The sequence below is a fragment of the Cibotium barometz genome, chromosome 58 (genome assembly GCF_041138505.1).
Source record: "Cibotium barometz isolate CiBa-2024 chromosome 58, ASM4113850v1, whole genome shotgun sequence".
Classification (NCBI taxonomy): Eukaryota; Viridiplantae; Streptophyta; class Polypodiopsida; order Cyatheales; family Cibotiaceae; genus Cibotium; species Cibotium barometz.
Window position 1 is genome coordinate 5,297,919 of NC_141103.1, and position 26,130 is coordinate 5,324,048.

The following is a 26,130-nucleotide window of genomic DNA, read 5'->3' on the forward strand; positions in this document are numbered from 1 at the left end:
GATTAAGAGTTAATGATATTAATTAAACTAATGAAACACTAATCAAACTCATAAAAGATTAAGACATAAACATAATCCGCTTAATTCATAAAAAGGAGCCTCTTTTATAAGGACATTATAATGTTGAAATATGTACACTAGGGTTATTTGGTTGAATGTGTAAACACACCTTAGAGATGTAAGATATTATCTTGTGTTGTGGAAAGATAAGACTGCCACATGAGATACTGTGTGAATGGTAATAGCCACATGAAAAATGTGAAAAAGAAATTATCACATAGCATGATACATGTAAAAAGAAGATTGGACTAATGACTCTATATGAGAAGCCTCTCATTGTATGATTTATAACACATTACAATAGATATTAGTTGAGTATGTCTATCTTGTCTACTTTGCATAGTGTGCTAATTATCTTTATGATTTTTTTTTATACTTAGTCTCCTTTAACATATACTAATCATGTGATTACACTAGCCTTAGCACGATTTCAACTTTCTTCACGAGCAAGGTTTAGCTAAGCCTAAGTTATTTGTGTAATTCCTCTATGATTTCTCCATTACTCACTTTCTCATTTTTCTCTCCCAAATTACAGACCTTCAGCTAGATTCAAGATGGGCTCATTTGTTCTTTCTTCCTACTTAATTTTTTCCTACTTAATTTTATATAGAGTTCCTATGTAGAAATGAAGGATTTTACTTGGTTCCTATCTTATACAAAGTTTGAGTGCCACTAAGGTTATTTGGATTAATACACCTTTGACTAAATGACTCTCCTAGTGACGGGTAATGGTTGCATTCTACACGAGTAGGTCACCGAAACATAAATGCGAATTTCTTGATGACCAATTTCAAAGCTGGGTGAATAAATCTAAAATTTACCAACTTACTCAAAAAAAAATCGTGCTCTTGGAAGGTTATTATAATAAACAGAGTATATTTATAACCATCGTTAGTCAAAAGTCGCTGCCCACAATGGGAGTACCTTTGTAGCTTGTATAGTGAAGCTAGAACCCCTTTAAAGTACCAAGAAAACAGAAATAAATTATTTCTGACAGCATTTCTAACATTTATTTGTACATCTAGAATCATGACTACTCTGGCCAACTCGTACTGTTTGACATGAATAAGATATGCCGGTTTGAAAATTAAGTGACCCCAAGCAATCATAATAGACAATAGTCATTCTACCACACCCAAGATGGGAATAAACCAATTGCTCCCAAAATGGTGTCCACATTAGTACGGTACCCAGACCTGGCCTCGTAATATACAAAAAGCTCATTGCAAAGAAACACACTGGCTGTTTCCACTCTCAACTACAAGAAACACCATGCCCAACTTCCAAGTATGAATTCAAAATATTGCATCTTCTGAAACCGTCCACTGTCAATACCAAGGTCATTCAGAATCCCCACAACTGGTCAAAAGTCGCATGGCCAGATGTACCAATCAGAGAGCACTAGGTGAGGTATCTTTTGTGTTTGCATCATTGTCTGAGGCATTGCACTCTAATTTCTTGGCATAGCCTGTCCACCTTCCTGTCATGCACATAGACTCTATCAACAACCTTAGTTGTCCGTACCCAGTAGTACAGATGAGTACGTCCGCTGTGTCAACCAATCACACTTTCTTTTAGCTGAAGCGAGGGCAATGTCAGTGGATCGTGCGACACACAATTGGCCCACATATTGGCCAAAGGCAGAAGATAACTGGATCCAGACCATTGTACAGAGGATAAACCTGTGTCTACAACAAGAGCACCATCAATGTACGGTTATTAAATCAGAAATAACCTAGCTGATATGATTGCAATCTTCATCAATAATACCTTAAATTTGCATCAAAAGATGAGCCTAGAATTTATATGTCATCAAACACAAGAATCTTTTATGCTTAATGATGGGTTTATTTAGAGTTTAGCTAGTACTCACAACTGAAAGGAAGGAAAGGCAATAATGATAATCCGCAAACGGAGTGTGGAGGACCAGAAACATTTGCAGCCTGTATAGACGCCCTATGTGCAATTGCAGCAAAGCCCTCTATGCCTTTCCAGGACACTACTGAGCTTGGCAGCAAGCCTTCTAGTCCACAGAGTGCGAGACGAACAGCTTCCTTCAGATCAGTTTGCAGCCAGGCTGCCTTGCAACGCCCTAAGCTTGCTTCTAGGTTCTCACCTTCCTTGGCAGCCACTGCCAACCAGGGCTTGTAGAAGTTTGAAGCTACGGCCAGAATCAAAGCAACTACATATATTTGTCCAACAGCAGCAAAGTACCTCTTACCTGAAAAGGTTAAAAGGACTCTGAAATCTTAAACATGTTATGCACAATACTCATGCAAAGGAAAAGATTTCTGACATGTTCAAATATGGCTACACCCACAGAGATCCAACAACTCATAAAAACTACCTTGAAGGTCAGCCAGCAATGCTAGATGGGCATCTGCATTCTGTGCTCGCTTCCACACATTCGAGGCATGTTCAAGCTCAGAAGCACAAACTGCCAAGACGGCTGCCCAAGCCTTCACAAATGAGTACTGATCGTCAGTAGAAGCAGAACCCAATAGTGTAAGCATGGTGGCTTCCTGTGAGTGGAGCTCTGCTGCAGCAGCTATGTCACTTTTTGCCTGCACATGAACCATGCCCCATTGGTCTTGGACAATCAACTGTGCTGCAAAAGTTGCTAGCAAGTATAATTGAGCGATTACTTAATTAAAAAAGGTAAACAAATGACATGCATGTGCCAAGTTACTTAAATAGAATGGAAATACCCACCATAAAGGCCAGTACATGGCACACGTGTACCTGCAAAGAGAGAGAGAGAGAGAAAGAGAGAGAGAGAGAGAGAGAGAGATCTTCACAGATTGGCAATGAACCATAAACATGATAGTTCAAAAGATTTGATAAGCCAATATAAACTGTGTTTCCAACCTTCTAATGGTAGCATAAATATGCAAGACACTGTTAGCTTGCAACATTGAAAATCCTTGACGGGCACATGATGTATGTGCATCCCAAGACCCTTGGGTGTTGGGCTTGAGGTAGATAAGTTTTCTATAGGAGCATATTTCAGCAACAATTGCCACGTTAGGATCCCATTACACAAGCTCTACACCTGAACAAGAAGAGAGGTAGATGTGACACATGAGAACTGCTAGCTACGGACCCAATGTTTGACATGCAAGAGAGAACTACAGGAGCATTTCGTCCTGTGTGAAGCCCAGAACGTTATAAGCTTTGAGGGAGATTCCAATGCTTGTTCCAAGAGAGAATTGGCCGTCTTTGCCAGATCATTAAGTACGAGAATCAAAGATGAGTGGCCCTATAGTAAAAGAGAAACAGAGACAAAAATAGACTATGGGGATGAAAGCATCATAGTCACATCTTTTATTCAAAACGTAGGTCAGCACAAAGCCAAAGAGACAACAGATGAGGGTATACCACAGAAGTAGCTGAACCGGAGCACAGCTAAAGCAATCATGACCAGAATGCACTCTCACGGAGTTTCATGATTACGTCAGCACAAAGCCAAAGAGACAACAGATGAGGGTATACCACAGAAGTAGCTGAACCGGAGCACAGCTAAAGCAATCATGACCAGAATGCACTCTCACGGAGTTTCATGATTCGGAATCTGCTAGTAGCCAAAGGGCTTTGGGGCATTGTGTGGGGTGATGACACACGCCCACCTACCTTGCAGCCAGCAACACCTTAGAGGGGAGCTGCTCAAAGAGCTCCACGACCTGAGGTAGAACATCTCGCTCCTACACAAGAGCAGAGAAGATGGGATTCCAAGGATGCACAGGCCATGTCTTTGATAGCCCTTTCTGTCAAAAGGTCTATCATTCTGCACATTTGGTCCTACAAGACAACAAAGCTTGCATGGGATGATGGGAGCAAGGAGCCGAAGCAAGAGGGAGAGGGAGAAGGGTGAGAGAGCAAAAGAGAGAGCACGAGTTTTGTGGGAAGCAAAAGTCTTAGAGTGTGACTTCCCTTATTGTCTTTTATACAAAGAATAGATAAGGTGATGATGTGGCATTATAAGTACCACTTATACAAGGGATAGCACATTGTGCCTTTATCCCCAACAATCTCCCACTTATAGGCAATGTGCCCAAAAAAGAGAGAAAGAAGTGTACATAAAAACATATACACAAAATACAAGAGAATCTCAACATGAGAAACTCAGCCAACACCCATCTGTACTCTGCAATGTGCAAAGCGTTGCGGGTTAAGACTCTTGGTCAAAAGATCTGCAGGATTGTCATCATTGTGCACTTTGACAAGCCGAATGCGCCTATCCTCAAGTATCTGTCTGATAAAATGATATTTCACCTCAATGTGTTTCGTTTTGGCATGAAACACAAGATTACGTGCTAGCTAAATAGCACTCTGACTATCACAATGCAAAATAGGAACCTCTCCTTATAAACCAATATCTCCCACTAGACGAGATAACCATATGGCTTCTTTGCACGTCTCTGTGGCTGCAACATATTGAATGGGAGAATTAGGGTTAGGTTTTCATGTGGGAGACATACACACAGAGAGAAGAAGGAAGAGAGAGAGAGAGAGTTGTGGGGATAAATCAACTCACCAAGTGAGAGTGTGTGACTCCCCTATCACACATGTATATTGCACTAGTACACATAGTGCACTTAGTACATTAAAAGTACTAAGTGTACTATGTACTATAACTTATGGGCTTGTACACACTACAAGGGTGGGCATAATGCCTTTACCCCAACAACCTCCCACTTAAAGGCAAAGTGCCCTTAAATGAAGGAAAAGAAAAAATCAGCATGTACATGATAATATACAAGGCCATATCAAGGCTGAAACTGGCCTCATCCAATGCCCATCAAGTGTCTGCAATGAGCAAACCGCTCCGGAGGCAAACTCTTTGTCAACAGATCAGCCGGGTTGTCATCCGTATGAATCTTAACAAGCTGAATTTGCTTGTTCTCTATCACCTCGCTCATGAATTGATACTTCACATCCACATGCTTCGTCTTTGCATGAAAGACAGGGTTCTTTGCCAACTGGATGGCACTCTGACTATCACAATGCAACAATGGAATATCCCCTGTATAACCCAAATCAACCACTAACCGAGATAGCCATAATGCCTCCTTGCAAACCTCTGTGGCTGCAATATACTCGGCCTCTGTAGTAGATAAGGCAGTGCACTTCTGCATCCTGGATATCCATGACACAGCACCTCCTGTGAATGTAAACACATAACCGGTAGTAGACTTCCGGTTATCTGGATGACCGGCATAATCCGAATCCGTGTAACCATGCACTAATGCATCCTGTTTGCCAAAACAAATGCACATATCCTGTGTGCCCTTCAAGTATCTCATGACACCTTTCACTGCTTCCCAATGCTTCTTGCCAGGGTTGGCCATGTATCTAGAAACCACTCCCACTGCAAATGCAATGTCCGGCCTAGTAGCAACCATGGCATACATGAGACTGCCACAAGCTGAAGCATACGGAATCTTGGCCATATCAGCCCTGCCACTATCTGACTGTGGGCTGTCCATAGCACTGAGTTTCACATATGGAGGCAAAGGAGTACTAGTCTTCTTCCCCCCGTCCATATTGAACCTCTGCAAAACTTTGCCAATGTATTCCTTCTGAGACAAATACAACACATGCTGATTTCTGTCCCGAAGTATCCGCATACCCAAAATGTGATTTGCATCACCCAAATCCTTCATATCAAAGGTTTGATGCAACCTCTTCTTCAAGGCATCCATCTCTTTACGAGATTTCCCGACAATCAACATATCATCAACATACAAGATGAGGATCAATAGACTGCCATCCAAAGCTTTCTTGGTGTATAAGCAGTGATCTATGTCACTCCTCCTGAAATTCTGTGATTTCATGAATGTATCAAATTTGTGATACCATTCTCTTGGTGCCTGTTTGAGTCCATAAAGACTCTTTTTCAGCTTACATACAAGCTTCTCCTTTCCACTCACTGCATAACCCTCTGGCTGTTGCATATATATCTCCTCATGGAGATCACCGTGAAGAAAAGCAGTCTTCACATCCATCTGAATCAAATCCAGATCATCATGAGCAACCAAAGCTAATACAGCTCTAAGTGTGGTCATTTTGACCACTGGAGAGAAGATCTCATCAAAGTCCACACCATATTCCTGCTTGAAGCCCTTAGCCACTAACCTGGCTTTGTATCTTGGCTTTGCATCAGGTGCAACTTTGAGCCTGTAAATCCACTTGCATGGCAAAACCTTCTTGCCTGTAGACAAATGCACCAACTTCCATGTTCCATTTTTGTGCAGAGAATCCATCTCTGACTTCATGGCACGCTCCCAAAGAGCCTTGTCTGCCCTCTGTAAAGCCTCCTTATAACATGAGGGCTCTCCACAGTCAGTGAGCATCAAGTAGTCAACCCCTGGAACAAACCTGTCAGGGGCTCTGGAGGGTCTTGTGGACCTCCGTACCCAATGACCATCATTTGCAGGTTGCTGTCCAGCCTGCATATCACCTATTGGTGGCTCCTGTTCCATGCCATAAGGCTGAAAAATTATGCCCGGTATCTCCTCTGATTGTGGTATATCCATAGGGATATCTTGTGCCATCTCTGGCTGTCCATTTGGACCATTTTCAGCACCATTTAAGGGCTGGTTTTGCTGCTATAATGGCTGATTTACAGCCCTTGGTTGTTGTCCATGATATCCATCATCATCAAAGATGACTCTGCCAGGCTCCTGTTGCCTTGCAGGCTCCTTATACATGCATGTTTCATCAAAAATGACATCATTGCTGCGTATAATCTTTCTATTCACTGGATCCCAAAGTCTATACCCCATTTCACCTCTGTCACCATATCCTAGGAATATGCATTTGTGAGACTTAGGATCAAGTTTGGTGCGCATTTCCCTGCGTATGTGCACGTACGCAACGCAACCAAACACTCTCAAGTGCTTGTATGACGGAGGCTTCCCTATCCATACTTCCTCGGGCACTTTCCCACCAAGCCTCGTGTTAGGTGACCTGTTTATAAGATGAACGGCTGTCATAACAGCTTCAGCCCAAAAACCATGAGGTAACGCAGCGTGTGACAACATAGAACGGACCTTCTCCTGAATGGTCCTGTTCATCCTCTCTGCTGTCCTGTTTTGTGGAGGATCATAAGGAGTAGAGAGCTCCCTCTTGATGCCTTTAGCATCACAAAAGTCCTGAAACTGTTTGGACATATACTCTCCACCATTGTCAGAACACAAAGCCTTCAGTGTTTTGCCAGTTTGATTCTCAACAAGAGCAACAAACTTCTCAAACACTGAAAATGTATCACTCTTCAAACGAAGAGGATAAACCCACACCTTACGTGTGGCATCATCAATAAAGGACACAAAATATTTTGCCCCTCCCAAAGAAAGCTGAGGCATCTCACATACATCTGTATGCACAAGCTCTAACTGAGCATCTTTCTGTCCAAGAGCTTTCTTGTGGGGGCACTGGAGTTGCCTGCCATATATACAATGCTAACAAAACTGAAAACTTGAAAACTTTAGAGAAGGCAAGTAACCAAAACGAGACAATTGCTCCATTCCCTTGACACTCATGTGTCCCAACCGGCTATGCCACAGAGATTTCCGGCAGCTCGGTTGCATTTACATTAGCATGGTGACAAACACCTGCATGCATAAAGTAAAGAGTGTCCACCTTAGAGCCTCTGGCAACAACCAGTGAGCCCTTACTAATTTTCCACTTTCCACGACCAAATGTGGTAACATAATCAGCATCATCAAGCTGTCCAGTAGAAAGCAGGTTCTTCTTGATCTCAGGCACATGCCTGACATAGTGGAGCATAAGCTGTGAGCCATCTGAAAACACAAGCCTCACATCACCTCTGCCAAGAATCTTGCATGCATGGTTATCACCCAAATAAACTACTCCTTCATTGCCAGCAGTATACCTGACAAACAAGTCTCTGCAACCTGTGACATGAAAGGAGGCACCTGAATCAATGATCCATGAGTGCATACCATGACCATCTCTTGCAAGAAGTGAATGGGCATCAAGTGAAGACGTAAATAGGACCTCATCCTCACTGTCACCTGCATGTGACACATTGACTTCTTCAATCTTGACTCCACTTTTGCCCTTTGGCTTTACATCTTTGGCTTCATCTTTGTCTTTGTCTTTGCCTTTTCCCTTTTCCTTTTGATCATTTTTCCATTTGTAGCATTGCTTTTTGATGTGTCCCTTCTTGCCACAATAATGGCATTCCAAGTCCTTTTTGGAGCGGGACTTGCTCCTTCCCCGTTCTTGGCTTTTACCCCTTTGCTGGGATCTCCCACGTGCATTCATTGCATTGGACTTTCCAACAGAGTTGTTTTTCCTGTTCATCTCCTCTTGAAGGAGAGCACCCTCAACATCTGCATATGACAGCATAGCATTCGAATTGCTAGTGGCTGTCCTGAATGTGTCCCAACTCTCTGGCAAAGTGCATAAGAGAAAGGTGGCTTTGAACTCATCGTCCATTGCCAACTTTTGATTTATAACTTGGCTGACAATACCATTAAACTCATTTAGATGGGCTGCCATAGACGCCCCTTCCTTCATTTGAAGACCTATGAGTTTCTTCAACCAATACACTTTGCTTGAGGCACTTTACTGGGCATACAAGTCCTGCAATCTCAGCCACATTCCCCAAGTTGTCTTCTCTTCACGAATGCTGAAAAGTAAAGAGTCTGACACAGACAACATGATAGTAGATCTTGCCAACTCATCCATATCTTCCCACTCTTCAGCAGTAAGAGAAGCGGGCATTACACCCCTTTCTTTGATAGGCTTGTGCTGCTTCTTCTGGAGCAACACATTATGGCACTGGGTTTGCCAAATATCATAGTTATGTGAGCCTTCAAGCTTCTTGATGTGAAGCAATGAAGAGCTCTCACCTGTGGTTGCCATAGCAATATGCAACCTGTCAATGCCTGACTCCCTGCAAAATGTGCAAACACTGCACCAAAAGCACACAAAGTGCTCACAGTTGTTCTCCCAAAGTTTATCTCCCACTGCGGAAGCACAAATGCAACTCTACTCCCACTGAATGTGATGAAATCACCAAAATCTGGTTGCTGCAGATTTAGGACAGCACCTTAAATGTGCTCTGTTGCCCTTCCAAAGTACTGTACAGCAGTACTAAGTGCTCACCAATCATGTACCAAATCTGTACCGACAAGTACAGCAGCTGAAAATGAGATTTTTGCTCACTCAAATCAATGTGCAGCCATGCCAAAACTTGTACAAAGCTGTACCAGCAGGTACAGTAGCAATAAATGCTCTCCTGGCTGTCCAAATGAGTGAAAATCAGACTTTTACAGTCCCCACCACTGCATACAACAATCCCGAACGGAAATTGGGCAAAAGCCCCTTGACTGCAAGTGGATTTCTGAGGATTCAAGGCATAAAAGTCTTGCCTGCTGCTTTGCCAAGCTCAACAAGCATAAAATCTTGAAAAGTCCCTTGATTTAAGATCAATTTCTGATCATACATGGTACATTAGCGCACATGAAGGCATCCAGAGTCTTCGCAATGCTTCCCCCTGGCCACATAAACATCCAGTACATAAAAGCCCCTTGATTTACAGGCACATTGAGTGCTTGTCAGGCATCAACACATTGCCCAAAGCATCAAATGCGATTGCCTGCATGCAAATCAATCCAATCGGCACAAAAGCCCTTTGATCTGCAATGCAATTTGCTGCAATTTTGCCCGAATGTGCAATTTCTCACATCATACAGCATGTATGAATGCTTAATTGCACAATTACATCAAAAGCCCCAAATTTTGACATCCAATTTCCTGCAAATTGATCCTGGTTGTGACCAATGTCACCCAATTTTGCCAATTTTGCTCAAAATTTGAGCAATTTTGGCACCTGTACCTGCTCAATTGATTAAATTGATAAGAAATTTCCAAAGAATTGAAGCAAATACCTCTTAATTTTTTATTTCTGATGCAGGAAAAGGGGGGTGTCAAATTTGATGATTTATGAAGAAGCTGTTGCTGTGCAGGTGGGCGATAGAGCTGAGGAGCTCTTGTGGCGCAGAGGAGTGCAGCTGCATGCGACTGGGGAGGCTGGGCGAGAAATGCCGAGGAGTTGGAAGGCCTCGAAGGGAAAAATGCCGAGGGCTGGCTGAAAAGCGAGCCAACCAGAGCTACCAGGCGTGGGCGTAGGGGGCAGGGTAGGGCGCAATCAGCAGAAGTGCCGGAACAGCCTCCGCCGTGGCCACAGCTACACGCGACGGGACTTCCTCCTATCTACCCGTTGATAGATTTTACGCCTTGTGGCCAGGCGTCTAACGCGTGGCAATGATGACGTGCTGCTAAGCTTCCTTGCGCGCTGTCTCCAACGAATTGGTTTGCCCTGTTCTGTACACAATAGCTCTTCACCGCCTGCTTCTTGATGCTTTTACGTGTCCGCTTGAGTGCTTTGCTCACGCCTTGTGTGTTCGCCTGAGTATGGACGCCCAGCGTTCAATGCTGACCCAGACAGCACACGCCTGCTTGCCCAACGCGTTGCTACCTTCGCCGCCTCCGCCTATCTGCTGAAGGAGAAATGGCTACCCTCGACTCCTTCTCTTTCAGCCCACCTGCCTGCGAATGGTTCAATGCAAGGGGACACAGTCGCTGCACACTACACAAAACCTAACAAACCGACTCTCTACCACAGGGATCTCCTGTAGCCTAAGCTCTGATACCAGTTGAATGGGAGAATTAGGGTTAGGTTTTCATGTGGGAGACATACACACAGAGAGAAGAAGGGAGAGAGAGAGAGAGAGAGAGTTGTGGAGATAAGTCAACTCACCAAGTGAGAGTGTGTGACTCCCCTATCACACATGTATATTGCACTAGTACACATAGTGCACTTAGTACATTAAAAGTACTAAGTGTACTATGTACTATAACTTATGGGCTTGTACACACTACAAGGGTGGGCATAATGCCTTTACCCCAACACATATTCTGCCTTTGTGGTAGATAACGCAATGCATTTTTGCAACCGAGAGATCCATGAAATAGCACCACCACCTAAGGTGAAAACATATCCTGTAGTAGACTTTCTTTTGTCTACACATCCTGCAAAATCTGAGTCTGTGAACCCATGAAGAACCAAGTCTTTCTTCCCAAAGCAAATGCACACATGCATTGTGCCCTTAAGATATCTCATTATACCTTTCACGGCTTCCCAATGCTTCTTGCCAAGTGTTGCCATGTATCTACTGACAACTCCCACTGCAAAGGCAATATCTGGACGTGTAGCCACCATTGCATACATGAGACTACCAACTGCGGATGCATAAGGAGTCTTGGCCATTTCAGCCCTCTCATCATCTGATTGTGGGCTGTCTTTCTGACTGAGTTTCACATATGGAGGCAATGGAGTATTAAGAATCTTTCCTCCCTCCGTATTCAATGTATTCCTTCTGAGACAAATAGAGCAATTTCTGATTTCTGTCCCGTATGATACGCATCCCTAAGATGTGATTTGCATCACCAAGATCCTTCATATCAAAGGGCAGTCCCATCTTCAGTGCATCAATCTCATACCGAGATTTGCCTGCAATAAGTATGTCATCAACATAAATGATGAGCAAAATAAGGCTACCATCCTTTGCTTTCTTGGTATAGAGACAGTGATCAACATCACTTCTCCTAAACCCCTAAGATTGCATGAAAGTATGGAATTTGAAGTACCACTCCCTTGGAGCCTACTTCAACCCATATAAGCTCTTTTTCAGCTTACATACCAACTTTTCTTTGCCTTCCCTGACAAACCCTTCTGGCTGTACCATAAAAATCTCCTCATGAAGATCACCAAGTTTTGACATCCATCCGACACAAGTCCATGTCCTCATGTGCAACCAATGCCAAAACAGCCCTCAATGTTGTCATTTTCACCACAGGGGAAAAGATTTCATCAAAGTCAATGCCCTTCTGTTGCTTGAACCCCTTGGCAACCAATCTTGCCTTGTATTTGTTCTCAGCATTAGGAGTGACCTTGATCTTATAAACCCATTTGCATGGTAAGGCATTCTTTCCAGTTGGTAGTTTCACCAAATCCCATGTTTTATTTTTGATAAGAGAATCCATTTCTGAATGCATGGCCTTCTCCCACTTTCTCTTATCATGCCTTCTCATTGCTTCCTGATAGCATGAAGGCTCACCACAATCTGTCAGCATGACAAAATCAGCCACGTAGTTCTGTCCTGGAACAAACCTATCAGGAGGTTTGGAGACTCTAGTGGATCTCCTTACCCAATCATCTTGATTGGCTGGCTGTTCAGCCTGCATATCAGCCATAATATGTGGTTGTACCACCTCCTCTGGCTGTCCTACATCACCAAGATGTGGCTCTATTTGTCGCATATCAAAGGCAGTTTGATTAGGCTGATTCTCAGCCTCTATTCCCTCTGCATTAGGGACATTTGCAGCAGTACCTTGCTGCATATTATTGGGCATATTTTGCTGTCTATTCACAATGATTTCTTCAAAGACAACCTTCCTATTTTCTGATTTTTGTGTGGGCTGCTTGTGCATGCTTTCCTCATGAAAAATCACGTCATTGCTGCGTATAATCTTCCTTCCAACGGGATCCCACAATCTATACCCCATTTCACCACTATCACCATATCCAATAAAGATGCATCTATTTGACTTTGGTTGGAGTTTGTTGCGCTGATCTTTTCGTACGTGCACATACGCATCACAGCCAAACACTCTCAAGTGTTTATATGAGGGTGGCTTGCCATACCACTGTTCCTCAGGTACTTTACCATCCAACCGCTTATTCGGTGACCTGTTGATGACATGAATGGCAGTTTGAACAGCCTCTGCCCAAAAACCATGGGGTAAGGCAGCATGAGACAGCATACCACAGACTCTATCTTGAATAGTTCGATTTGTTCGCTCTGCAACTCCATTCTGTGGAGGATTATGAGGGCTTGTGAGTTCCCTCTTTATCCCTTTCCTGTCACAAAATTCCTGAAATATTTTGGGTACATATTCTCCTCCATTATCAGAGCGTAAGCATTTCAACTTCTTGCCTGTCTGATTTTCAACCGAGGCAACAAACTTTTGAAATGCACCAAAAACTTCATCCTTCCTCATGATGAAATAGACCCACACTTTCCTTGTGGCATCATCTATAAATGTAACAAAGTATTCATGACCACCCATAGACAACTGAGGCATTTGACATACATCACTATGTACCAAATCTAAGGGTGTCAATCTTTGTTGCAATGTCACTTTATGTGGTGACTGTGAATGCTTACCAAAAATGCAATGCTCACAATGCTTAAATTTTGAAAATTTCAGAGACGGTAAATAACCCAATTGAGACAGTGCTTGCATTCTTTTAACACTCATGTGTCCTAACCGGCCATGCCACAATGAAACCTTTGGCACCTCAGTTACGGCAACCACATGATTCTTTACATCAGAAACATGCAAAGCATACAAAGTATCACACTTATACCCTTTTGCAATGACTCTGGCTCCCTTGGTTATCTTCCACCTACTATCACCAAACACAGTGTAGTAGCCTTGATCATCCAATTGACCAGTACTAACCAAGTTCTTTTTCAGCTTTGGCACATGCCTAACATCATGAAGCATAAAATGTGTGCCATCAGCAAATACAAGTTTCACATCTCCAATCCCTTCAATAGAGCATGCATAATTGTTTCCAAGATGCACAACACCCTGTGAACCACCATTATATGAGCAAAACCACTCCCTGTGTGGTGTCACATGGAAAGAAGCACCCGAATCAATGATCCAAGTGGTCATATCACTATCATCATCAGTGATCAAAGCATGTGCATCAAGTGATGAAACAAAAAAAATGTCATCCTCACTCTCATGAGTGACTGCATTTATCTCTTCAATCTTAACACCACTGTTACTGCTCTCTGCACGTTGCTTGCCTTTGTCATTTTTGGCATCTTGATTGTTGTTGCTGCCCTTCTTTTGCTCCTTTTTCCACTTGAAGCAATCTTTCTTCATGTGCCCTTCTTTCCACAATGAAAGCATTCAATGTCCTTCTTAGGACGTGACTTACTACGGGATTTGTTCCTTTGGCTGTCATTACCTCTATACTGAGGTCTTCCCCTTGTGTTAAGGGCAGTGGAAGACTTACTTGAAGCATTGTTCTTCCTATTCATCTCCTCCATGAGGAGCTGGCTCTCAACATCTGCATACACAAGAATAGGATTTGAATTGCTCAAAGCTGTCCTGAAAATATCCCAACTCTCAAGAAGAGTACAAAGCAAAAAGTTGCTTTAAACTCATCATCAATGTTGAATTTCTGATTTGCCAACTGCTTGATGATAGAGTTAAACTCATTTAGGTGCACACTCATAGTCATGCCCTCCTTCATCCGGAGATCCATGAGCTTCTTGAGCCAATAAACCTTGCTTGTTGCACTTTGTTGAGCATACAAATCTTCCAACCTTCTCCACATATCCCATGCAGTGTCCTCATTCTCAACATTGAACAAGAGCACATCTGAAATAGAAAGCATAATTGTGGAACGTGCCAATTCGTCAACACTTTCCCAATCATCATCTGATATATTATCTGGCTTCACCCCCTTTTCCTTGATAGGACGGGCTTGGTGCTTTTGAAGAAGCACATTATAGCACTCCTTTTGCCAAATGGCAAAGTTGTGTGCTCCTTCCAACTTCTTGATGTTAAGAAGTGAACCACCTTCACTCCCACTTGAAGCCATGTCTGAGCAAATAAAAAACAGCAAAAGCCAAATAAAATAGCAACCAAAATCTGTCCTCTACAGGAGAGAACTTGCAACCAATATACCTTCCACCTTTGAATGCATAAACAGTCCCAAAACTGTAATGAATTTCCTGCACCACTATGACTCCAAAACTGAGCCAAATATGCCTGCAAAAGTGAGTGCAACTCACTCAAAAATCTGTCCCAACTTGTGACAGAGATAGAGGCATCCAAAACTCGGAGAAACTGTCCCAAAATGACAGTAAAAACAGTCATAAATCTGCAGCAAACAATATTCTTGTTTTTCTCAACACAAAAGCATCCAAATTGGCATCCAAGACACTATTCCAGTGTCACAAAAAGTTGTTGTAACAATGTCAATGCATCCAAGTGCTTCAAGCACTGCTTCACAAAGGCATAACCTCTGGCATCAAGCTCAAGGAATATTCTTGGAATATTATGAATTCTTTGAGATTCCCTCTTCCAATGTGTCCCAAACTGAAAATTTCTTGCTTCAATGTGCAAGAGCAAGCCTTCCAATGCATAAAATTGCAAAAGCCCCAAAATTCTCAGCCTTATCCACTGCCACGTGTCACTTTTTGATAGGCTGAACCCTAAAAGTGATGATATCTCAGCACCACGAAGGGCGAAAGTCAACCAAACTTGGCAGACAGTGTCCCTTCAAGTAGGCGACCACTTTTATGATGTCAAATCAGCAGTAGAATGTGCGAAATCCACAGTTCTGCAACTTGCCCTGTGGCTGGAAACTGAAAAACAGCAAGAACTTCGCAACAACGGGCAGGCAAAATCCAACCAAACTTGGCAGGATTCCTCTACAGGTGTAGGCGACCAGATTTAGTGCAAAAAAAAAAACTGGAGGAAAACCCCCAAAATGACAGGCGAAATTCAGCTCCTGTGTGGCTGAAAAAATGTCGCCCAGCTTAAACTGCACCAAATCTGACGAAAAATGATGCAAATGCAGTTGCCCTGCTGTAGGAGGTGTGGCAATACCAAGAGCTCCAACTGGAAAGTGTCCTTGACCACTTTCTCGCTGTATTTCGCTTGCTACAGCCCAAAAAACAGTCAAAAAATGCTGAAAAACAGCAAGTACACTCACCCAAAAGGTGTCTCCAGCTAAGGAGCATGAGAATAGAAGTGATTCCCGCGATGAAACTCCACGAGACAGCTGGGGGCAGCGAGGGAGAGTGGCTGGACTGCGTGGGCAGCAAGAACAAGTGACTTCCCGCAATGGAAAGGTCACACAGTGCGAGGGGAGGCTAGGGAACGAGGAGGAGCTGGTGGGTAAGGAGGCTCTGATACCAATTGATGGGAGCAAAAGGAGCGGAAGCAAGAGGGAGAGGGAGAAGGGTGAGAGAGAAAAAGAGAGAGCACGAGTTTTGTGGGAAGCAAAAGTCTTAGACTGTGACTTCCCTTATTGCCTTTAACACAAAGAATAGATAAGGTGATGACATGGCATTATAAGTACCACAAGGGATAGCACATTGTGCCTTTATCCCCAACATGGGACACCTTGGAAGCAAAGTATCAGGTACGCAACGAAACAAGGGTTGCTTACTTAAAGAGGTAATTGGATACTCTTTTTATGGATGAGGGTGACTCTACGACAAATCACCTTTGCAAGAACATTTGCTGAACATTGATGAGGTTATCCCAAACAATCAGCTGGTCACCAATACTAAGCATTCTTTGCCTCCCTCATATTTGGGCCCTCGTATTTGGGCATTCATACCTCTCTCAATCTCTCTATGAGAGGTATTGAACCTGTCGCTTTTGACGAAGTTGGTGGGTTTTCTCTTGCAAGAAGAACAAACAAGAGCAAATCTATCAAGTAACCGTGGTGGTGACAGGGCATTTTCAACCAAGGACAAGGGGAAAGCAAAGAGCGTTAAGCATGGAGGACACCAATCCAATAAGGTTGGTCACAGACAACCCTCTTCTGGAGGTGATACCTCTGAAAAAGGGCATGCCAACAAGCCCAAAAAGAAGGGAAAATGTCACTACCGTCATAAGCCTAATGAATGTACAAAGCAGATGGCAAAAGAGAGGAAGAAAGATGTAGGTAATGCAGTAGCTGATACTTCTAATGACAAAGCAGAGAAGTCTACTACTCTAGTCCGTGAAGAGTGGACATTTTTTGGTCACATGCAATAGTGACACACCAAGTGCTACAGAACAAGATATGTCTTTGATTGTAAGGATGTAATTTGGCGTTTTGATAGAGGTGCTTCGAGCAATATCACTACTTCCAAAGATGTATTTCAACACTTGGTTTATACTTTTGATGGCCGCACTGTATCATGTGCGGATATTTCTACTTATCCAATGAAAGGGATAGGCAAGGTCATGCTTGTTGCAGCCAATGGTGCAAATGTATGCATGACAAATGTATTGTATGTTCCAAGGATCAAGAAAAATCTGCTCTCTGTCTTAGCCATAACCAATCAAGGTTGGTGGTTGAATTTGCAAATAAGAGATGTTTTGTCATGTGTATGCACATAGACATGCTCATCTTAGGGCTTATCCCTAAAGGGCAACAAAAAAAAACAGATCAATTAGGACATGAGCAGGGCACAGGAGGACCCCAAAATTAATCTTGTGGATGCAAGCACGGATCGGCTGTTACATGCGGAAGCTCTGGGAGTCTTCTTTCAGCCCTAAACACCATCTTGGAACATGCTGATGCAAAACGCATATAGAGTGAGAGAAGAGAGAGAGACAGAGATAGCTGAGTATTCAATATATTCATATGGTACAAAAAGGATGTACACCATAGGCTGCCTTCATGAAAAGGTAATACACCCTATTCTATACCCAAGTCTAAGACTCAACTCATAAAGAGTTGAATGTTCTAATCATCGAGCCAAAGTGACCATTTATAGGGCTGAAAACCCCTCGTGGACTAGCCGACTTGCTGTCGGCCAACTCCAGGACAAACTAATCCTCTTTTCACTGTAGCTGATAGGAGCAACTCCTTCACACCTAGCAAACAGCTTCCTGTCCTTTTCCACAAGGTTCTCCTGCCCAAAACTAGTAGCACAAGCTCTAATCTAGTTCTTGTTATCGCTTCAGGATTAGCCAGTGCATGTCTTGCACATGACATCCACCTCTGCTGAACTTGATGACGGGATTCCAATCTATGTTCTTGGATGACTGTCATCATCCCATTGTCTATTCCTAGAGTTTCCCTGTCATCCTTCCCTTCCTAGCAACCTTTTCATTGAAAACCTTGCCCAATCTCCAAATGCACTCCAACTCAGATGAAGATCTATGCATTTGTTCCATCTTGTCCCCTTTCAATTCTTGCCCTGTCCCTAAACACTGTCTCTGGTCTTCTTTCCTAAGTATTGAGTCTGGCACTCTCACTCGACCCCTTGGAGGATCATCCTCCCCTGGAACCGTTGCCTAAAACCCTTTCCTCGTGTGCCCCAAGTGTCATGGGCACAGTGTTATCTACCGTGTGCTACACGCACGCAAGACTAGCTTCGAGGTTTGGGAAAGCTTGGAGCTAGGCAAGCTGATTGGCGAGCTGAGTTAGGGATAGACTAACGGGCGGGCACCCAAGTATGGACGGACGGGCACCCAAGTGAGGACGCCCGATGAGCTTATAAAAGGGTGGCCAAGGTTAGTCGCGAGATTTGTGAGAGCTCTATGGTCTGGAGCCTGGATCTAGTGCAGACGTGCACCTGCTTTACGCAGCCGAGGCTGGCAGCAGTCTCGAGGCCCGCGAGGGTAGCTTCGTGGCGGTATGGGACGTCGCGAGGTAGAGATTGGTCGGTACGTCCATCTAGTTAGCTCAGCTCGTGGCTCGATGGGGACAGCCAAGACATTGGCCTTGCCCACGGCTGTCGTGGTTGGGAGGTGAGTCAGGCATGCACCCTCTTCTTGTTTATTTATTTGTTTGCAGGTTTCGAGTCTCGAGCCGAGAGCGTTCTACGAGGAGATCTATGGGGATTTGACAGTGGTATCAGAGCGTGCCTCATGAACGAGCAAGTCGGTAGGTAGAGAAGATGAGGTCGAAGAAAGGTATGTGTTCAAGAAGCTTGCTGTGCTGGTTTTTTCAGATAGTATGTGCTTTTTCATCAAAGAACCCGTGATGAGGGTGGGTGGTTTGGTAGGGATGTTTTACTTTGCAAGAAGAAGGCTGAAGATGTTTGTGCAGTCGCATGAACAAGTCGTGCGAGAAAACTTTTTTTTTTTAACGTTTTCGCTTTTGGTTGAACGAGAGAGAGAGAGCACGAGATGGGGATCGTTGGCAGTGCTGGTCATGTACTGGTCGTGGGATACAGGATGTTGGAGGCGCCAGCGAACAAGCGGACAGGCGTGTAGGCAGCCGGCCAAGCCTACGTAGGCTGGCGCCCAGGCCTACACAGGCAAGCGCCTAGGCCAGGCTGGCAGGCGCCCAGGCCTACGCCGGCTTGTGGCCAGGCCTACGCAGACAGCCTGGCGCAAGCGGCCATGGACACCCGGCAGCAGCGCAGGTGACGGCAGCATGGCAAAGCCGGCGGCACTAATTCCATGAAGAAAAAAGAACAGTAAACGCATTCTGCCGATTTGGGTGCTTTCGTTTTTTTTTTTTACATTAAACTTTTTTTTTTAAGAGTTTAAAGACCCCTAAGGTTTAAAGGTGTTTTTTTTTAAGAAAATAGAATATATATATATATATATATATATCAACACAAAAGCAAAAGCTCAAGTTGCTTTTGGGGAAGATTATATAAACCCCTTAAGTGGGCTTCTTGCCACACATCTCTCAAGTTTTCAAGCTCTCAAGTTCTCTCACACTATTCTTGTGCAAGATCGAATTTTCTCTCCACTTGCTCTCTTCAAGATGTCGACCCAAGAATCCAAGTTGAAGCCCCTTGTCGAACGTGAAGGCTTGCCGGCTACAGACGATACCGATGCCGATCTTTTTGCGATTTTGTGTCAAAATCAAATTTCCAAGAGTTCAAAGTAGCTCTCAAAGCTTCTTCTTCGGAACGTCAGGCACAAATCGCCGCCCAGATGCAAGCTTTGCAAAACTCCATCTCTCTCTTGACCATTACCCTATCTACTCTTTCAGGTATGGATACCTTGGCCTCTGCTTTAGGCCCCAACATTACTCCAGAACAGTTTGGGGGCGAGCAAAAGCAACGTACCAAGGAGATCGTGGACACTTGGCTACATAAGTGGCAGGTCCATTTTCAGTTTCATCCATATGATGATGGAAAAAAGATCCAGTTAGCAGCAGGTTTCCTCTCAGGCAAAGCTTTGCTTTGGGGGAAGTAACTCAACCCTAAGCCAACGATTTGGGCACAATTTGAAGACGTCTTCAAGAAGGAATTCCTCAGGAAAGAGGATGATTATGATGTTGTTGCCCGGTTTACCGCTTTGACCATGACCTCGCAGCACCTCACTTATAAGGTTGATTATGATGTTGTTGCCCGGTTTACCGCTTTGACCATGACCTCGCAACACCTCACTTATAAGATCTACCTCCAGAAGTTTAGGGACTTACAGATGAAAGCTACAAAGATGGATCCCACTACTCTTTTGGAGTTCTTCGTAGCTGGTTTACCAGACTCATACCGTTTATAGGTTAAAAATAACAAATGCAAAACTTTGGACGAAGTCATTCATTCAGCTCGCATCTATGATGATACAATGGTCTCTTCCAAGTCTAAACCCGTTTTACCGAGCAGGGGAACAAGCACAAAAGAAAGTTCTCCGCACCTATGGCTAACACGACTGAAAGAAAGTCTTCGGACCAACCTTCGAAGAATCCAAGTTCGATACCAGCGAAGAAGAAACGACTCCTTAAGGCTTTGAAGCTCAAGAAGGGGGAACGACGTTTCATCTGCGAAGAAAAAGGACGAAAAAAGGACGAGTGCCCGAAGCAAAAGGGTGCAAAGACCAACGCAAGACCCAAGCCAAAGGCAGCTAACCAGTTGTCTTTGACAGGTACGTCAATTACTGTACTTTCTCGCCGTAGTTTATGTTCTGATTGTCTGTTCAACTCTAAAGTTTTTGGCTTGCATGATCTTCTCCGAGTGTATGGAGAAGTGAATGGCCATAGAATCCACATTCTTCTAGACCCTGGCAGCTCACACAACTTTGTTAACTACAAACTTGTGCACAAATTGAGTCTTGATACGTCACCCAGCGATCATACCTATGAGGTACGCCTACCTGCGGGTCGACAAGTATGGGATTGAGCGGTGGAGATGCTACCAATCCAGATTCAGGACTACAAAGATATTTTGGAATGCTATATTATGCACCTACCTAGAACATGTAGACTTGTTATTAGGGATTGAGTAGTTTAAGACTCTTCAAGTCCAGATAGATTGGTCTAGTCATATTTTTTCTTTTCAACATAGGAACACCCAGTATAGTATTTTAGGTGATTGTATACATCCCTCTCAGGGACCTCTTGTAAATACATTTGATTTTGGAAATATAATGGATTCTTCTTTGTATACCACATTTCCATTGTGTATTGATTCCACTTACTTCATTTCTCATACCTTCCATGGATGACAATGAATTAAGTGTGTTTGAAAGCAAAGAATTACAGAAGATACTTTATTCGTTTCAAGATGTATTTCCTAAGGAACTGCCATCGAGTTTACCACCTGAAAGGGCAATAGATCATCGTATTGACTTGATCCCTGATGCTCATTCTGTTAGTATTCCACCTTACACGATGAGCCAAGCTGGGAACGATGAGTTGGTTAAACAACTCGAAGATTATTTGAGGATGGACCAGATCCGTCCAAGTAAATCACCTTGGAGTGCACCTGTGTTGCTTAGGAGAAAGAAGGACAACACCTGGAGAATGTGTATAGATTATAAGAGATTGAACAAGCTGACTATTAAGAACCGTTATCCTCTCCCTAAATCAGATGACCTGATTGACCGATTAGTAGGAGTGAAATATTTCACGAAGATAGATTTACGTACTGGCTATCACCAGATACGTATTCATGAAAGGCATGTCGAAAGAACCGCCTTTTGGACTAGGTATGGCCATTACGAGTTTCTTGTATTACTTTTTGGGTTAACCAATGCTCCAGCCACTTTCCAGCAACAAATGATGAACGATCTTTTTCGTGAACATTTGGGAAAATTTGTGGTGGTGTTCCTGGATGATATTTTGATATATAGTTGTACTCTTAAGCATCATGTTAGACACCTCACGATTGTCTTATCTATTTTAAGACAGAATCGACTATATGCTAAGTTAAGTAAATGTGAGTTTTTTATGACAGACATCATTTACTTGGAACACAAGATCACTAGAGATGGATTGAGCATTGACTATGACCGAGTTCAGAAGATTCTGGACTGGCCTATACCGCGAACAGTGAAACAACTTCGTTCTTTTCTCGGTTTTGTTGTTTTCTTCAAAGATCTGTGCGGGAGTACTCTCAGCTCACGCTACCGATGATCGACTTATTGAAAGGTCGTGGACGTAAGTCAAATCAGCCTATCACTTGAAATAACGATTTGGATATGGCCTTCAGACTTTTGAAAGATAAAGTCAAGGAAGCACCTATCTTAGCATTACCCGATCCTAGTCGGCCTTATGTTCTTGAAACTCATGCCAGTAACTATGCCATCGGGGTTGCTCTATTTCAAGATGGTAGACCGATTGCTTTTGAAAGTAAAAAGCTAGACGACACTCAATCTCGTTGGCCAACCCTTGAGAAGGAGCTTTATGCTGTGATTCATGCTCTCAAGGTTTGGAGACATTATTTATATGGCTCCAAGTTTGTGGTATTGACTGATCATCAGTCAATCAAGTATGTGTGTGATGCGGATAATTGGAGAGGAAGGAAAGCTCATTGGATTGAGTTAATACAAGATTTTGATTTTGAGATTCGTTATCGAAAAAGGTCCATGAATAGTGTTGTAGATGCGCTTAGTCGAATTAAAGAGGTGAATACTTTGTCGTTCACCGAGATTTCTACCGACTTATTTCAGTAATTGAGAGAGCTTTGCAGGAACATGCAGCTAGTAAGTTTGTCAACGTGATAAATAGGAGAAAAAAATTCATACCTCCAATTCTCGTTGAATAGATGTTGATTGATTGCGATCTGATGCATCCACTGCTGCATCATATGCTTCCTACAAGACAATTGTACTAAAATCACTCTACAAGCCCAAGATTAAGCAAGGAAAATGGTTACATCAACTCATAGAAAACAAAGAGGTCTGTACCTGTACGGAACCTAGATCTGAGGAAGGCCTCAAGCATAATTTCAAATCAAAAAGGCATTCTTCCAAGCTGCTGCTTTCAGCACCTCTAATGCTCTGAAAGGTAGATGAATTGTTTGCAAACAGCCTATCACTGTCATCTACATTGTCAACCAAATTTCTGCCGGTCTTAACCTTGTCCACATCGTTCTTAATTTCTTTTGGACCCCCATTGTGCATGGTAACTGCATCCTTAATGTGGGATTCTGGTTGAGATTCTGTATATAGAGATGCAATCAAGTCAGAAAAGTTCCCTCCACCTGATGGCAATGAGCCACTGCTCAGAGCTTTACTCCTGGAATGCCCTTGGAAATGTCTTGCAACCGGATCTGCAAGCTCCTCCCTTGGTTTCTCAATTTCCAGCTCCTCTTCACCGAATAATGACAATGGAATTGGTGTAGAAGTAATTTCAATTAAAGAAGCTTTCCCGTTATACCTCATTTTCTGTCCAGAAAGTGTCCGCTGTAGTACTGATGCCTTTGGTTGTGCTATGACATCATTAGTGCCAATACCAAAACCTTGTGCATGAAATCTCTCTGGCCAAAAACTATCATTCCCTTCCATATTTAGTGTACTGCCTCCACCAAAAAAGCCAAAGTCGTCAAACCTGATTTTTGTGCCTTTTTCTTCCAAGGCCTGTGGTTTTACTTCAGGCGTGTCTATGCCACTAGAATTTTCACATGCACCAAAATTCTCTGATATGCCATTTGCATTACCAGAAACAACTTTTGCAGGCAATATTTCCTCTCCACTATGTTGAGTTGTCTCAAACCAATCAAATACCTGTGAGTTATCCTGAACTGCTGGAGTCGGATGCTCTACAAAATCCCCCCAGTCATCATCAGAGCTGATCTCCAACGACTTGACAATGACCGCCTCAAAATCACTCCTTGCTTTGTCTGATGGAAACGACAAACTCTCAGTTGCAGCAGAAAAATGGCCGAAAAGGTCCTTGGGAACAGTACTATTCTGTGCATTCGATGAAGCCGAGAAAGATTTGAACATATCAAAGGAACCCTGAAGTTCCTGAGTAGACTTGACAGCAGAGACCTCTGGGAGTAGGTTTGGAAACTCATTGGCAATATGAAATCCATCAGCTGGAACAGATTTGAAGTCACCAAAGTCATCATCTGAATCAATCAAATCAGAAGGCTCACTGTGCTGAAGTTGCGTTACCCCGGTTGGCATAGGGTCTGTTTTAATAGGGGAGGCATGGCTCACAGGCAAAAACGAGAAGTCGACGCCTAGGAACTGTCCCTTTGTGACATGAAAACCGAGGGGATCTGCAGAAGGCATGGGTATGTTATCTGCCATGGTGAAAACAGCCTCTAGATCCATGCTGTCATTCACATTTGGCCAGTCTTTAAGAGGGATCTACTATTGTTTCATTGCTGCCGTTGAAAGTGGCCTAGCCAGAAGGAAAGCATCCTCGCTAGGGTTTGCAGTGTCTTCATATGCCAACAAAAGTAGAGATCTGTTATTAAAAACACTCTCTCTCTCTCTCTCTCTCTCTCTCTCTCTCTCTCTCTCACGAAACTCTCTCTCTCTCTCTCTGTGTAACGCAACGGATCAGCAGAAGCTCTCTTACCTTGTCCGTGCACAAGCCATCCCGTTGTGCTGTTTTAGCGCAGGCATCCATGACTACAAGCTTGCCCTGGGTTTCTCTCTTAGATTTCAATGCTTGTTGTTTCGTCCTCCGTGCGAAAAATAGGAGCATCGTCTTGCGAGCAACAGATCTCTCGGTGTGTTAAATGAGCAGCTTTTTATATTACGTTGGAATATGGAAGATGACTCGTTAAACCTTTTGCCCCAAGTTGGAAAACACTTTACAAGATCCTTCGTGATAATGTCAAATAAATTTGTATGACACTTATGGTTGAATACACGTGTCAAAATACTTTTATGTACAAAGGATTGAGGATTAATTTACAATGATCCCAGTTTTTCCATCACATATGCTGAAGAACGCTCAAGAGAAGAAGCTTTCTAGGAGGCATGCCTTCTTGACTAGAGAGAGAGAGAGAGAGAGAGAGAGAGTAAAAACAAATGATTATATAGCACATCTACAAAAGATCCAAAAGGGTCTATGAGAGTGGCAATGAGTACATGTGATCCATAAAGAAACATCTACCAAAGGAAATAGGACCATGTACTATGTGGACCCTTGTATAAAAAGCTTAATAGATGTCATCTGCCTCCTAAATGGTGTATAGTGCAACATTCTCCACCTCTTGTGGCACTACATATCCTTATGTTCTAAATCCGCATAGTCTAAATCTCCAAGGACGGGGGGGCATCTAGTTCTTTGGAGAGACTATGCCCTCTCTCCAATTCTCCCAAACTCAATTCAAAGGTGGTGGGAGGATACCCTTAACTACCTAACAATGATCCTCATTACATGCGACATGTGTCTAGGAAGCCATCCTTTCAAATCCTAAGGAAGTGCTATGTAGAACTAGAGCTTCGTGGGAACACCCATGTCCGACTTGTGTGAAGGTGGGTTAAGTACATACTAACAATGTAGTTGATCTCTTGAGGGAGATCTAAAGGCCAAACATCAAACTAATTGAAGATTTGTTGAGTACCAAGACCTACTATGGCCTTTGATAGCTATCTAGAAGAATCAATGACATCCAAGATGTCTAAAAGAATCAAATGCCATCCTAGAAAGGCATCCTTGTCTAGGTGATGGTCTAAAAGAGAGAATCAACCACCAACGGTGCTACCCTAAACTCGGCTGAGATTATGTGATACAAGGGATACAAAGGGCTGACTCCTCATTATATGTGAAAAAATCATCACTTTCACTCTCTTTATGTCTTCCTCTCCCAAATCACATCCCCAAAATGGAGCCTTATCGCTAGTCTTGCCAATGTGTAAAACAACCAACCCTTTGTGTTGTGTTCCTAGATGTGGGCCTAGAAGCATTGCCTCTCAAAACAAGCCAAAGTATCATATCCTTATGTTAAGTGGGCTTGTGCATCCAGGTACGTGGTGGAGTCTTCCCATGTGGAGTCCTCCCATTCTCCAAGGGAAACTTTTTGAGCGAGGAAAAAATCGAGCGACATATTTCAAGAAATGGGTCATAACAAT

At 43.2% G+C, this 26,130-nt stretch overlaps 1 protein-coding gene across 2 annotated transcripts; it reads right to left on the reverse strand.

Moving 5' to 3' along the window:
* Positions 1-916: 916 nt before the first annotated feature.
* Positions 917-24,862, reverse strand: LOC147605819 (uncharacterized). Of its 2 annotated transcripts, none has more exons than XM_086792945.1 (6): positions 24,626-24,862; positions 23,002-24,485; positions 22,840-22,908; positions 2,408-2,624; positions 1,934-2,281; positions 917-1,748 (listed from the first exon to the last, which is right to left on the reverse strand). In XM_086792945.1, exons 2-6 carry the CDS (start codon positions 24,373-24,375, stop codon positions 1,615-1,617), a joined length of 2,142 nt encoding a protein of 713 aa, XP_086649071.1. In that variant the 5' UTR covers positions 24,376-24,485; positions 24,626-24,862; the 3' UTR covers positions 917-1,614. The 2 variants fall into 2 exon arrangements, with proteins under 2 accessions (XP_086649071.1, XP_086649072.1); XM_086792946.1 differs by having other exon boundaries at positions 917-1,742; positions 24,626-24,860.
* Between the last annotated feature and the right edge of the window lie 1,268 nt (positions 24,863-26,130).

What these genes read in the sequence shown, in the direction of transcription:
- LOC147605819 (XM_086792945.1), bottom strand. Translation starts at nt 24,375, where the DNA reads ATGGATCTAGAGGCTGTTTTCACCATGGCAGATAACATACCCATGCCT. An exon ending in CTATTCAACGAGAATTGGAG is followed by an intron (nt 2,625 to 22,839) that starts GTATGAATTTTT and finishes GTTCATGTGCAG; the next exon opens with GCAAAAAGTGACATAGCTGC. An exon ending in ATTGCTGGCTGACCTTCAAG is followed by an intron (nt 2,282 to 2,407) that starts GTAGTTTTTATG and finishes TAACCTTTTCAG; the next exon opens with GTAAGAGGTACTTTGCTGCT.